The 15,343-nt window shown below is 42.4% G+C and overlaps 1 protein-coding gene across 1 annotated transcript in view; it reads right to left on the bottom strand.

Annotated features, from left to right (window-relative positions):
* The window catches only part of rfx6 (regulatory factor X, 6), a 65,198-nt gene that overhangs the window by 16,690 nt on the left and 33,165 nt on the right, over nt 1-15,343 (bottom strand). Inside the window, exons 15-17 of the mRNA XM_073055477.1 lie at nt 14,026-14,148; nt 9,725-9,931; nt 5,548-6,054 (exon numbers count right to left, since the gene is read on the bottom strand). Coding sequence (XP_072911578.1) covers nt 5,548-6,054; nt 9,725-9,931; nt 14,026-14,148 — 837 coding nt within the window. The remainder of the gene's footprint in view (nt 1-5,547; nt 6,055-9,724; nt 9,932-14,025; nt 14,149-15,343) is intronic.

Genomic DNA, 15,343 nt, shown 5'->3' on the forward strand with positions numbered 1-15,343 from the left:
AATATTGACTCTGGCCCTCGAGAAGCAGTTCTTCAATAAATTGAGTAGCCTGGATTAGATTACTCAATTACTGATGGGATGTATACCGAAAGGAACTAAATCAAATTTCTGCAGAAATACTTCAGAGAGTATTCTGTTTGGGTGCATCACCATCAGAGAGAGGCTCCAAGGCACAGTATGGGGAAAAGCTGCAAATAGTTGTAGATTCTGACAGCTCCATCATGGATACTAGCTTCCCCATAATCCCCAAGGCATCTTCAAAAGGTGGTGCCTCAAGAAGGCAGCGTCTAATATGAAAGATGCTCAGCAACTGGAATCCTCCAAGAGGACCACAACTTTGTCATAGGGCTTGGAGGCTTGTGTGTCTCATTAACCCAGAGAGCTATGTTGCCTAGAATCAGGGCCTTGTGCTTTGGCTCTTGGTAGGTCAAAGGGTAGTGGCCAGACTAAAAGTGGTCCACCAGTCCTTCAGGTTCAGGAGGTTAAGCTCAGGGCTAACAACCTTGACTGGTCAAAATAAAATTGTTACGGAAACAGCAATGAAGAATCCATCTACATCTGTGTATGATGGTATGGACAGACAGAAGTGGAGGACCTTCATTGTTGCCCTAAATGCCAGCGGTGTAGCGGGCAGCAAGTGAGTACAGTCCAGGACATGTCCTGTTCACATTATTACCATCAGGGAGGATGTTCAGGAACCTGAAGACGCACACTTAACTGCTTAGGAACAGCTTCTTCCCCTCCACTTTTCTGAACAGTCCATGAACCCATGAAGACTACGTCACTATTTTGATCTCTTTATTTATATTTATATATTTCTTATTGCATTTTATAGTATTGTCTCATGTATCGCAATGTACTGGTGTTGCAAAGCAAGAAATTTCACAACATAAGTCAGTGATGATAAACCTGATTTAAAAAGGACATTGTTGAAGATATTCAGGCCTTCTTGCAAGCCTGCCCCCAGAAACAAGACTGAAATGCATGGTTACCTTCCAATATGCTCTCACTAATGAGATAAGGTGCAGCCAGGGCATGCACCCCCTCCAATGAACATTTAACATGTATCTGATAGGCACAGAAACATATATTACATTTGGGTGTTTTGCATTCTGTACTCAAAACTGGTTAAAGACCTGGAACTTGATGATCAATTTTCTGACTTCATAAACTAAGAAGAAAGATTAATACAAAATAAGTAGAAGTTTCTTTAAACCTCTGTTTGATAGGGTAAATGAGCCAATTCTCAGAAATTATGATTTTAAACCGGGAAACAGAAAAATTCGTTCAAATATATTGTGCATGCTATGTTCTGCCACTAGCTTCCCATACCTGTCACCAAAATTAAATCTGACCCTCTCATAAGACGTAGACATTGGTCTGATCAGTAGTTTTTATATTCAGAGTTAACATTTCTATGTGATTTATATTTCTGATTTTCTCAGATGGGCTTTAAATAATTTAACGGTTGCATCTTCCCACATTAATAACAAACTGCTACTGATGCAGGAAAGGATGCACATTGAGTTTTGCACAGAATTCTTCCCAAAACTGCAGTTAACAAAGACAGTTTTATCAAAGAGTCTTCTCTTGACAGCCATGCACTTTATTATTATCGTTTATTGTTTCTTTTTAAAACTATTTACAATTTTGTTTTCATTTTATTTGGAGATACAGCACAGTAACTGGCCCTTCGAGCCTAACGAGGTTGCAGTGCCAAAATACACTCATGTAACCAATTAACCGACTAACCGGTATGTTTTGAAATGTGGATGGTAACCAGAGTGCCAGAGGAAACCCATGGGTAGAACGTTCAAATTCCTTACGGACAGCGGTAGAATTGAGTTTAGGTTACTGGCATTGTAATAGCATCATGCTTAACACTATGTAACTGCGTAGCCCCTTTTATTTATGTATTTATTTAGTGACACAATGTGGAATAGGCCTTCCCAGCCCTTTGCGCCACAGCGCCCCAGCAGCCTCCGACAACACCAACCTAATCACAGGACAATTTACAAGATACAGTTCAAGTTATAGACAGTCAGAGAGCACTGCAGAGCAAAAACAGACCCTTTGGCCCATCCAAAGTGTATCAGTATTTGGACTTGTAGTGGCAAAGTTTTCACAACAGGTACGAGAGCTCGCCTTAACTACCACCAAATTGATATCTCTCGAATTGTAAAAGTCATGACTACTACAGAACAAAAGTTGTGTTGGACAGATACTTTTAAATCATCATCCCCTCTAGTTTTTGCATTAAAGTAACACATTTAAAGTCAGGAGGAACTTTAAAAGCTACTTTCATACAAAAAAGTGAAAGCTAGTGTATGTTGAATAGACAAGCAAATTGCAGGTTCTCTTTTATCTAAAGAAAATCATTAGGCTTCAATTATACTGGTGTCTAAGAAAAACGTGGTAACCTGCCTCAATGACTATTGTCCTGTAGCACTTACATTCACTATGATGAAGTGCTTTGAGAGGTTGGTGATGAAACATATCAATTCCTGCCTGAGAAGTGACTTGGAGCAGTTCCAATTTTCCTGCCATCACAACAGGTGCCATTTCATTGACTCTTCACTCAACCCTGGAACATCTGGACAGCAAAGGTGCATACATCAGGATGCTCTTCATTGACTACAGCTCTACTCTACTCACTTTATACTTATGACTGTGAGGGTAAGCACAACTTCAATGCCATTTTTAAGTTTGCTGATTGAATTGATGCAGAGGTGGTGATGAATCAGCATATTGAAGATTGAAAGAGACTGAAAATCTGGCTGAGTGTTGCCATAACAACAACCTCTTATTCAATATCAGCAAGACCAAGGAGATGATTATTGACTTCAGGAGGAGAAAACCTCATTGGTGGATCAGAGGTGGAGAGGGTCAGCAACTTCAAATTCCTTGAGTTATAATTTCAGAGGATCTATCCTGGGCCCAGCCTGTATGTGCCATTTTGGAGAAAGCATGGCAATGCCTCTACTTTCTTAGAAGTTTACAAAGATTTGGCTTGTCACCTAAAACTATGATAAACTTCCATAGATATCCATTGATATTTCCATAGTTGGAAAATTCACGGTCATGAACTTTACTAGTAGAAATAAATGTGCGGACTATTTTCTAAATGGGGAGAAATTCCAGGAATCTGAGATGCAGGGGGACTTGGGAGTCTTTGTGCAGAACACCCTAAATGTTAACTTGCAGGTTGAGTCAGTGGTGAGGAAGGCAAATGTCATGTTAGCATTCATTTCAAGAGATCTAGAAAACAAGAACAAGGATGTGATGCTGAGGTTTTATAAGGCACTGGTGAGGCCTCACCTTGAGTATTGTGAATAGTTTTAGGCCCCTCATCTTAGAAAAGATGTGCTGGCATGGGAGAGGGTCCAGAGGAGGTTCACAAGGATGATTCCAGGAATGAAAGGGTTATCATATGAGGAACATTTGATGGCTCTGGGTCTGTACTCACTGGAATTCAGGATGAGGGGGGATTTCATTGAAACCTTTTGAATATGAAAGGCCTAGAGAGAGTAGATGTGGAAAGGATGTTGTCTAGGACAAGAGGGCTTAACCTCAGGATGGAGGGGCACCCTCTTAAACAGAGATGTGGAGAAATTTCTATAGCCAAAGGGTGGTGAATGTGTGGAATTTGTTGCCACATGCAGTTGTGGAGGCCAAGTCGTTGGGTGTATTTAAGGCAGAGATTGATAGGTTCTTTATTGGACATGGCATTGAAGGTTACGGGGAGAAGGCCGGGAACTGGGGTTGAGGAGATAGAAAAAATGATCAGCCACGATTGGATGGTGGAGCAGATTCGATGGGCCAGATGGCCTAATTCTGTTCCTATGTCTTATTGTCTAATTTGTAGTGGAAAGTAGATTGACTAGTTGCATGGAAGTACCAAGGCTCTTGAATGGAAAAACCTACAAAAAGTAGTGGATATATGGCCTAGTCCATCATGGCTAAAGCCCTCCCCATCACTGAGCACACCTACATGGAGTGCTGTCACAGGAAAGCAGCATCCATCCTCAAGGACCCTTACCATCCAAGCCATCCTCTCTTCTCACTGCTGCCATCAGGAGGAGGAAAAGCAGCCTCAGGGCCTGCATAACCAAGCTGGGGAACACTTATTACCTCTTAACCATCAGGCTCTTGAATCATAGGAGATCATTTCACTCCACCTTAGAACAGAAACAGACTCTAAAGCCCATCTAAAATTTACCAGTATTTGGACTAATAGTGGCAAAAGTTTCAGAACAGGCAGGATAGATCATCTTAACTACTACCATAATGGCATTTCTTGGATCAACACTACAGAGCAAAATTTGTGTTGGAGAGATCACTGAACTGTTCCCACAACCTATGGACTCCAAGAACTCTTCATCTGATGCTCTAGATCAGGGATGGCCAACCTTTTACATTCCATGTGTCAATTTTTTCACTCACGATTTCAGATGCACCATACAACTCTTGTACCCCCATTCAATTCTTGTAAAAGTTTGTTAATATAGAACTCGTGCATGAAAACACATTATAATTCAATAAAAGTTCATTTCTGGTTTCCCTAAATTCCTACGTGATACAAGTAGTCTGAAATTATGTTTATAGAAACATAGAAAACCTACTGTACAATACAGGCCCTTCGGCCCAAAAATTGTGCCGAACATGTCCCTACCTTAGAAATTACTAGGGTTACCCATAGCCCTCTATTTTTCTAAGTTCCAGGTACGTACCTGTCCAAAAGTCTCTTAAAAGACCCTATCTTATCCACCTCCACCACTATTGCCGGCAGCCCATTCCACGCACTCACCACTCTCTGCATAAAAAACGTACCCCTAATATCTCCTCTGTACCTAATCCCAAGCACCTTAAACCTGTGCCCTATTGTGGGAAAAAGCCTCTGATTATCCACACAATCAATGCCTCTCATCATCTTATACACCTCTATCCGGTCACCTTTCATCCTCCGACGCTCCGAGGAGAAAAGGCCGAGTTCACTCAACCTATTCTCATAAGGCATGCTCCCCAATCCAGGCAACATCCTTGTAAATCTCCTCTGCATCCTTTCTATGGCTTCCACATCCTTCCTGTAGTGAGGATTTTCAGCCCTAAGGTTTGAGTTCAAAGCCATTCTTGACTGTAAGAGGTAGATAACCAAATAGTGAAAGTCTTACATAATGTGGGCATGGAAAGGATGTTTCCCATAGTGAAGGAGTCTTGGACTAAAGGGTACAGCCTCAGACTAGGACACCCCTTTAGAACAGAAATAAAGAGGAATTTTATTAGCCAGAGGTGGTAAAACTCTGGAATTCTTTGCCACAGATGGCTGTGGAGGCCAAGTCACTGGCTACAGTTAAAGCAAAGGCTGATAGGTTCTTCATTATTAAGGGTGTCAAATATTACGTGGAGAAGACAGAGGAATGGGTCTGAGAAGGATAATAAATCAGCCATGATAGACTCAAGGGCCTAATTCTGCTCCAATGGCTTCTAGTCTTATGACTTTGTTTGCATTTGATTAGGATGGGTTTGATTTGGTCTGTTCATACTTACCATTTGAGCCAGTGGAGGAAAATGGTGCTCCTTGGCAAGCAACTGAATTCCCCAAGAAGTTAAAGGTGCCTGCATTCAGCAGCTGCAAATTGTGTGCTTCCTGTGGAGTCGAGGCTGATCCAAAGTTAGGTGGAGATCTGGAGTTGTAGGGTGACACAGCACAGCTACTTCTGAAGTAGTCCCTTGAAACAGGTTGTTCATTGTATGATGTGAAACGGCTGGGTTCTACTCTGTGCTGGTAGACTGTGGCGGTGGCATGAGTCTGGTTTCTGAACATGTTCTGATAGTTAGAGTTCGTTCCGTAGAAGTTCTGACTGGTCTGGGGCAAAGTCTGATAAAGTGAGTCAGGGTACGAGTGGCAATGCATGTGGACAGATAACGCTGAGCTGCCATTCTGTGACCTTACAGCCATTGGCCCTTGATTGATGACACTTCCTCTGTTGCCCAATGGAGGAGACAGTGGTGGAGTGATGATATGATCATTATTATGAGTGAGTTCCATAGGATCTGTAAAGAAAAGATATAAAGAGTATTTAAGGAAATGTAGCATGAGGCAAATAGACAATTTTCAAAGTTCAAAATTCAAAGTAAATTCATTATCAAAGTACGTATACTTCACCATATACTAGCCTGAAGTTTATTTTCTTGCAGGCATTCACAGTAAAACAAAGAAATACAGTCGAATCAATAACTCTTCACCTCATGTTCTCATTATTTATTCCTTACTTTTTATTATTTTTCCCCTTTTGTATTTACAGTTTGTTGTCTTTCATAAATTGGTTGTTCATCCATCTTTCTGTGTCTGGCTTTTCATTAATTCTGTCATGTTTCTTTGTATTTAATGTGAATGACCACAAGAAAATGAATCTCAGGGTAGCATGTGGTGACATATATGTACAATGAGAATAAATTTACTTTGAACTTTGAAAATACATACAAAGTCTGACAAGCAACCAAAATGCGAAAGAAGACAAACTATGCAAATACAAAAAACCCAATAAAAATAAATAGATGCGTAAATAAATAATAGTGAGAACATAAATAGTACAGTCCTTGAAAATGAGACTTTGTCAGTGTTGGGGTGAGTGAAGTTATCCATGCTGGGTCGGGAGCCTGATGGTTGAAGGGTAATAGTGTTCCTGAACCTGTGGTCTGGGACCCATTCCTGATGGGGTCAATGAGGAAAGAGCATGGCTCAGCTTTTGATGATGGATGCTGCTTTCTCGTGGCAGTGCTCCTTGTAGTTGTGCTCAATGGTGGGGAGGGCTTTTCCTGTAATAGACTGGGCTGTAATCAGAAATGCTATTCTTAAATCTTTCTTTATCCTGCACATACTCACTACTGATTTGAACTTGCAGCTTATACTTTTCCAAGCTATTTTCTTTTGTCTGATACTCAAACACTTCATCAGTTCCATGGACACAGTCCTCCTGACAAGATGAGAAATCCTTAAAATTGTTTCAACAATATTCATAAGCTGTGATGCAAGTATTTCAGGGAATATCTGACTAGATGAACTAAAATGGCCAATTGGCTTGTCTAGTCAGTAATTATTTTATGAGCTTGCACTGTAAATTTGAAGAATCATAGATTAATTAAAAATGTTTCTGCCTCAGTAAATAATAGTTTAAAATGTAATTAGTAGGTTAAATTCAGAAAGAAGTTTGTAATAGAGAGCATGGTGCTCATATTCTCCATTCCAAGTTGAGTATTGGTGGAAAATTTTCATCAAATAAGAAACTATTCATAAATAGAAATTGGGAGAAAACAAAAAAAAGTTGCCATTATGTGCTTCAATTGTCTCAAATCAAATTTACTTTAATACATAACCCTTATGTTGTTGTCCTGGTAATGTAAGTTGGTATCTCCAATTTTGAATTTGTGCCAATGCTTAGTGTGCAGATATGTAGTATTGACCCTATTGGCCTCTAATCTGCAACTCTCTCAACCTAGGCTTCATTGAATTTACTAGGTTTTTGTCACTTACAGGACCTTGTCTGAGCTTGTCCTAACCCAGTGAGTCCAGTACAAGGAAACCACATCAGATAGCACCTTTAATTACTATGCTTATCTGGATCTCCTTCAGGTTCTGCATAACCTCTCATTCCTTCTCAAGATTCATTGAAGCTCAATAACGTTCAACCATCCACCCTCTCCAAACAGCCAGCTGCTTTCTTCTTTCCCCACAAACTACTGATCTGCCATGTCCACCTTTCTTACTGGAAATCTTCAGTTTCACTGAACCTTCACAGTCCAAAACGAACTGACCACTGCAGTTAGAATTGGCCTTACAATCCTTGTCTATTAACTCCCCTCTCTTCCTTTCCTGACTCTTGAAATCCAATTACCTGCAAAAGAATAAATCGCAGTAACATATAGAATAATCATAAATGTATATTCTTCATATTTTGGTGTGGTCCTGCTTTCTATTTAAAGGGACCTTTTGCTTTTGTTCATGGCTCAAAGTAAATTTATTATCAAAGTACATGTATTTCACCATATACAACCTGAAATTTGTATTCTTGTGGGCATACTCAATAAATCCAGGGCATGTAATAAGATCAATGAAAGACCGCACTGAAGACAAACAACCAATGTGCAACAGACAATGAACTGTACAAATACAAAGAGAAAACAATAATAATAACTAAATACACAAGAAATATGGATGAAAGTGAGCCATAGGCTGTGGGAACAGTTCAATGATGGGGTGAGTGAAGTTGAGTGATGCTATCCCCTCTGGTTCAAGCACCTGATGGTTGTAGGGTAATAACTGTCCCTGAAGCTGGTGGTATGCATCCTGAAGCTCCTGTACCTTCTTCCTGATGGCAGCAGCATTCAATGGTGGGGAGAGCTCTACCTGTGATGGACTGTGAGGAATTTCCATTCAAGGGCATTGGTGTTTCCATACCAATCTGTGATACAGCCAGTCAATATACTCTCCACCACACATCTATAACAGTTTGTCAAAATTTTAGATGTCATGCTGAATCTTCGCAAACTTCTAAGGAAGTAGAGGCTTTCTTCCTAATTGGGCCCAAGTACAGGTCATCTGAAATGATAATGCTGAGGAATTTAAAGATGCTGCCCTCTGTTCCCCGATGAGGACTGGCTCATAGAACTGGCTTCCTCCTCCTGAAGTCAGGATCATAATGAGCTCCTTGGGCTTGCTGACATTGAGTAAGAGGTTGCTCTTGCGGTGCCGCTTAGCCAGATTTCTGATCTCCCTCCTATATGCTGATTTGTCACCCCCTTTGATTCAGCCAACAACAGTCGTGTCATCTGCAAACTTAAATATGGCGTTGGCCTGAAGTATAAAGTGAGTAGAACAGGGGTCTAAGCACACAGCCTGGTGGTGCACTTGTGGTGATGGAGATTGTGGAGGAAATGTTGTTGCCAATCTACACTGACTGGGGTCTGCAGGTGAGGAAATCAAGGATCCAAATGCACAAGGAGGTATTGAGGCCAAGGTCTTGAAGCTTATAGGTTAGTTTTGGAAGTCTGTTTCTCTTGTTTATTTATACTAGTTTGGAAGAGATTGTTTTTCATGGGTGAACTAGAAGCAACCTCAAACACTAGTTCAATGCAGGTTGTAGTATTTCATGCAATATGATCAATATATTCCAGATGCTGGGAGAGTCCAGTAGCAGAGGGCATGGTTTGAGAATAAGGGGTAGGTCATTTAGGACAGAGTTAAGGAAAAACTTCTTCTCCCAGAGAGTTGTGGGGGTCTGGAATGCACTGCCTCAGAAGGCAGTGGAGGCCAATTCTCTGGATGCTTTCAAGAAGGAGCTAAATAGGTATCTTATGGATAGGGGAATCAAGGGATATGGGGACAAGGCAGGAACCGGGTATTGATAGTAATTGATCAGCCATGATCTCAAAATGGCGGTGCAGGCTCGAAGGGCTGAATGGTCTACTTCTGCACCTATTGTCTATTGTCTATTATGAAAGACAAGAAATTCTTCACATGCTGGAAATCTGGAGCAACACACACAAATTCTTGGAGGAACTCACCAGATCAGGCAGCATCTAGGGAGAGGAATACACAGTTGACATTTTGGGCAGCACCCTTCACCAAGATGCAGTTTTGATAAATACAATCAGGTACATAATCAGAATTGATCAGTGATATCATTAGAACGCAGTCTTGGATTGCTTATGACCACCTTCTTACCTGCCATTTGAAGAGCACTGTTTTCAGCATTTGGGAATGGAGCTCCACTGGTAGCCAAGTTATGCTGGCTTACTGAGAGAGATCCGTATGGCCGCTCCACCAAGGATTCATTTTTGACCATGGCATCATTAGAAAGCAGTGCATGTTTACTTCGGCTCGCAAGAAAGCAGGAGCTTGGAGGTGCCGTAAAGGTTGTTTTGCTGGATTCTGTAAAGGTAAGCAGAACACAACTTAAGAGTTAACTTAAAATACTGCCGTAAAGTATGTCTCAGTTAGACTGTGAACCTGCTCTCAGGTTCATTGTGGTCATACCAAATCTCCTCAAAGTCCTAATGAAGTATGGCCTCCTGCATTCCTTTGCTATGACCACATCAGTATGTTGGGCCTAGATAGCTTCTCTGAGAAGCAGACACCCAGGCGCTTGAAACTGCTCATCTTTTCCACCGTGTTTGCTAACATCTGCTCTTATCACTCATTTTCTGACTCATGTTATGCCTTGCGTCATAGGTTTTGAGGATTACTGTGAGGTAGTTTGTTGCAATGAGAGTGATATTGTGACGATACAGGAGGCCAGGTGCAGCCTCCTGTTTATCAGTCCGCCAGAAAAAGCAGCATCTCCTAGTGGCCACCCATTTTAATTCCACTTCCCATTCCCATTCTGACATGTCCATCCATGGCCTCTTCCACTGTCGTAAAGAGGCCACACTTAGGTTGGAGGAACAACATCTTATATTCCGTTTGGGTAGCCTCCAACCTGATGGCATAAACATCAATTTCTCAGGCTTCTGGTAATGCCCCCCCCAACCCCCTCCTTCACCCATTCCCTTTTCCCTCTTTCGACTTATCTCCTTGCCCACCCATCACCTCCATCTGGTACTCCTCCCCCCCTTTTCTTTCTTCCAAGGCCTTCTGTCTCTCACCAACCAACTTCCCAGTTCTTCACTTCATCCCTCCCTCTCCAGGTTTCACCTATCACCTTGTGTTTTTTTTCTCTCTCCCTTTCCCCGTCTTTTAAATCCACTCCTCAGCTTGATTTCTCCAGTCCTGCCGAAAGGTTTCAGCCCGAAACGTCGACTGTACTTTTTTCCATAGATGCTGCCTGGCCTGCCGAGTTCCTCCAGCGTTTTGTGTGTGTTGCTCTGATTTCCAGCATCTGCAGATTTCTCTTGTTTGTGACCAGATGCTGTGCTAGTCTATCATATGTAGACGTGTTGCCTACACTGAGCCCCCCCCCCCCCCCCATCCACCTCACTATTCACGGCACAGAAACAAAAGAAGCTGCAGGGAGATGTGAACTCAGTCAGCTCCATCACAGGCACTAGCCTCCCCAGCATCCAGACATCTTCAAGGGACAATGCCTCAAAAAGGCAGCATCCATTATTAAGGACAGCCATCACCCAGGACAAACCCTCTTCACACTGTTACCATCAGAGAGAACGTACAGCAGCCAGAAGGCACACACTCTATGACTCAGGAGCTGCTTCTTTCCCTCTGCCATCAGATTTCTGAATGGGCATGAACCCATGGACCCTACCTCACTACTTTTTATATATTATACTCGTATAATAGTATTTATATATTTTTTCTTACCCCTTTGGGATGCAATATCCATGGTCAACTCTGACTGATGGAGGCCTCAGAAAGTACTGCTGCTACATAACAACCAACTTCATATGCCGCTGATATTAAACCTGATTCTAATTCTGATTCTGATCTCCTTAATCTCCTACCATCAGGCAGAAGGTACCGGAATATAAGAACAAAACTGTTAGGCTGGATAAAAACTTCTTCCCCTAGGCCAGGAGACCTCAGAACACCCTGCTGCCAACCAGTACACATTATTTATGGCAGTGCTAGTAGCATTAAACTTTTGCACATTTAACTCTATGCTGTATATGCACTGTATGTCAACTTGTACTTATACAGATGTTTTATTGTGTTAATTTTATTTTATGCGCTGTATATGATATATCTAGTGTTTTTTACCTTGGTCCCTGAGGAACATTGTTTCATTTAGCTGTATACATGTGCATATTGAATGACAATGAACTTGATTTTAATAGGCTGAAGATCCAATGTTATCTTATTTACATGATTTCTGGGTGTATTTTACCTATCAAAGACCTGAGAATGAAACTAACATCTGAAAAAATGTTATGTCAGCCACAAAATGATTGGACTTGGCACTCATATATGGGCAAGAACAAGGCAGTGCCCCCGTGCCCCCCCCCCCCAGAGGCAGATACATAAAATATGAACAAAAACAGTCTGTCCACGCTGGAAATCCAGAGTAACACACACTAAAGGCTTGAAGAATTCTGCAGGTTAGGGAGCCATGTATGGAAAGGAATGAAAAGTCAACAATTCAGGCTGAAACGTAGTTCAGCGTCTGTGTGTGTCAGTTGTAAGGTACTGGGACATGAAGAGATATGAAATTTTAAAAAACCATCTTCCCCATTGTGGTGAACTACATATACCTGTCTGGACACGCCCCCCGCTGACTGCTCTTGTGGCTCCTCCCACTGACCATGGCTCCTCCCACAGACCCCTGCTGACTGCTCCTGTGGCTCCTCCCACAGGCCCCTGTATAAAGGTGATGGAGGTCTGAGCCTGGCCTCTCTGTCTCCAGGATGCAGTATGGTGGTCAACCACTGCTTGTTCCTTCTTCCAGTCAATAAAAGCCGATATCTCGCCTTTACGTCTCAGAGAGAGTTATTGATGGTGCGTCACCCATACTTACATTCAGATTAATTAATTTATCGCATGTACAGCAAAACATACAGTGAAATACGTCATTTGTGTTAACTACCAACACAACCTAAGGATGTGCTGCGGGCAGCACACAAATGTCGTCACACATTCCAGTGCCAGCATCGCATAGCAGCAACCTAGGGCAGCTGGATCCTAGACTTGCCGCCATATCGCCGGCAGATGGTAAGAATGAGTTCCCTCACCCCTGCTCCTCTGACCCGCAACACAGGAGCCCCCCCAGGGCTGTGTCCTGAGCCCCCTCCTCTACTGCCTTTACACCCATGACTGTGTTGCCACACACAGCTCCAATCCGCTGAGCAAATTCGCAGATGGCACGACACTGATAGGCTTTATTTCCAACGAGACAACCTACAGAGAAGTCAACGCACTGACGCAGTGGCGCCAAAAAAAACAACCTCTCCCTCAATGTCAATAAAGCGAAGGAGTTGATCATGGCTGACAGGAGGAAGAGAGACAAGCTGGCCCTTATTGACAGTAGTGAGACTGTAGTTGAGAAGGTGAGTAGTTTCAAGTTTCTCGATGAACACTTCATCGTGGATCTTACCTGGACTGTGCCTACCAGCTGTGTGGTGAAAATAAAGCACAGCAGCACCTCTTTCTCCTCAGATGGCTGAAGAAGTTTGGTATGGGTCCCCAAATCCTAAGGACTCTCTATAAGTGCACAATTGAGAGCATCCTGACTGGCTGTATTATCACCTGGTACGGGAACTGCACTACCCTCATTCGCAGGGCACTGCAGAGGGTGATGCGGACAGCCCAGCACATCTGTGGTTGTGAACTTTCCTCTATTTACAGCAGCAGGTGCACAAAAAGGGCCCAAAGGATCATCAGTGATACCAGCCACCCCAGTCATAAACTTTTTCAGCTGCTTCCATCTGGCAATAGTACCACAGCATTAAGGACAAAACCAACAGGCTCCGGGACAGCTTCTTTCACCAGGCCATCAGATTTATCAATACACACTGATCTGATCGCATATCTGACTGTGTATTTTATCTGACTGTATATACATATATTCTTAGTATTAGAGCAATATCCTCCCACATTTCCCTGCCTTAATCTTTGTACATAGCGATGGAGACGCAACATAAGTATATTTACTCCCTCGTGTTGTGGATGGATGTAAGAAATAAAATACTACTTCTAATTCTAATGTTCAGCAGAACATCACAAGCAATGTAAATGTGAACTTCCCACCATTGAGGATATTTACAGCAGCAGGTGTGTAAAGAAGGCCTGAAGGATCATCGAGGACACCAGTCACCCCAACCATAAACTGTTTCAGCTGCTTCCATCTGGCAAATGGTACCGCAGCATTAAAGCCAGTCCTAACAGGTTACGAAACAGCTTCTTTCTACAAGCCATTAGACTTTTAAATTCACATATCTATATACTGTAACAGAGTAATAACACAAAGATTTTTACTCCCTCACATTGTGGGATCAACCTCTGGTGATCTTTTGTAAAACTGAACAAGTAGTTGGAGAAATTCAGAATGTTATGATAAAGGAATTAATTAATTCAAGTACCTGCATTTTTCATGTATTTATCGAGAAGATTCTGTAGCTCCTGCTCCTTATCATTGTTAAACTGAGTCTCCATGGCCAATAGAATGTATTCATCCAGCAGCATTCGAATCAGATGAAAGGAGGCTAGAAGGAGAGGAGTAAAGGAAACTTATCTCAGTGACCATCAGTTCACTTTAAGGAGCCATTAAACATCATTGTCTGATGGCAAAGTACCTCCTTCTATCTCAAACAAGGCACTGCTTTTATTCTGATCCTAATCTGTTGGGCACTCTCCATTTGTTTACTGTTTGACAACTAATTACATGAAAAGAAACTGATGATGAAAGTAAGCCAAGCTTCAGGAACAAAGAAGCTACATATTATATGACTATTTACTTGTGTGGCACACTCTGCTCTTTCTGACGTCCATTTATATCGGAGATGAGGAGGAATTTTCTCAGCCAGACTGGTAGAACTGTAGAATTTGTTGCCCCAGGTGACTGGGGTGCCAAATTGTTGGGTATATTGAAGGCAGAGGTTGATTGTTCAGGGCATGAAGGCAGGAGATTGGGGCTGAGAGGGAAATAGATCAGCCATGATGAAATGGCAGAGCAGACTTGTTTGGTCAAATGGCCTAATTCTGCTCCTTCATGCCCTGACCAATCAAGAATCTATCAACCTCTGCCTTAAATATACATAAAGACTTGGCCTCCACAGCTGCCTGTGTCACATAATTCCACAAATTCACCAGTCTCTGACTCCAGAAATTCCTCCTCATAGAAACAGAAAACCTACAGCGCAATGCAGGCCCTTCGGCCCACAATGCTGTGCCGAACATGTCCTTACGTTAGAAATTACCTAGGGTTACCCATAGCCCTCTATTTTTTCTAATTTCCTTGTACCTATCCAGGAGTCTCTTAAAAGAACCTATCGTATCCGCCTCCACCACTGTCGCTGGCAGCCCATTCCACGCACTCACCACTCTGCGTAAAAACGTACCCCTGACATCTCCTCTGTACCTGCTTCCAAGCACCTTAAAAGTGTGCCCTCTCATCTTAACCATTTCAGCCCTGGGAAAAAGGTTCTGACCATCCACACGATCAATGCCTCTCATCATCTTATACACCTCTATCGGGTCACCTCTCATCCTCCGCCGCTCCAAGGAGAAAAGGCCCAGTTCACTCAACCTATTCTCATAAGGCATGCTCCCCAATCCAGGCAACATCCTTGTAAATCTCCTCTGCACCCTTTCTATGGCTTCCACATCCTTCCTGTAGTGAGGTGACCAGAACTGAGCACAGTACTCCAAGTGGGGTCTAACCAAGGTCCTATATAGCTG

The sequence above is a fragment of the Hemitrygon akajei genome, chromosome 9 (assembly GCF_048418815.1).
Source record: "Hemitrygon akajei chromosome 9, sHemAka1.3, whole genome shotgun sequence".
NCBI lineage: Eukaryota > Metazoa > Chordata > Chondrichthyes > Myliobatiformes > Dasyatidae > Hemitrygon > Hemitrygon akajei.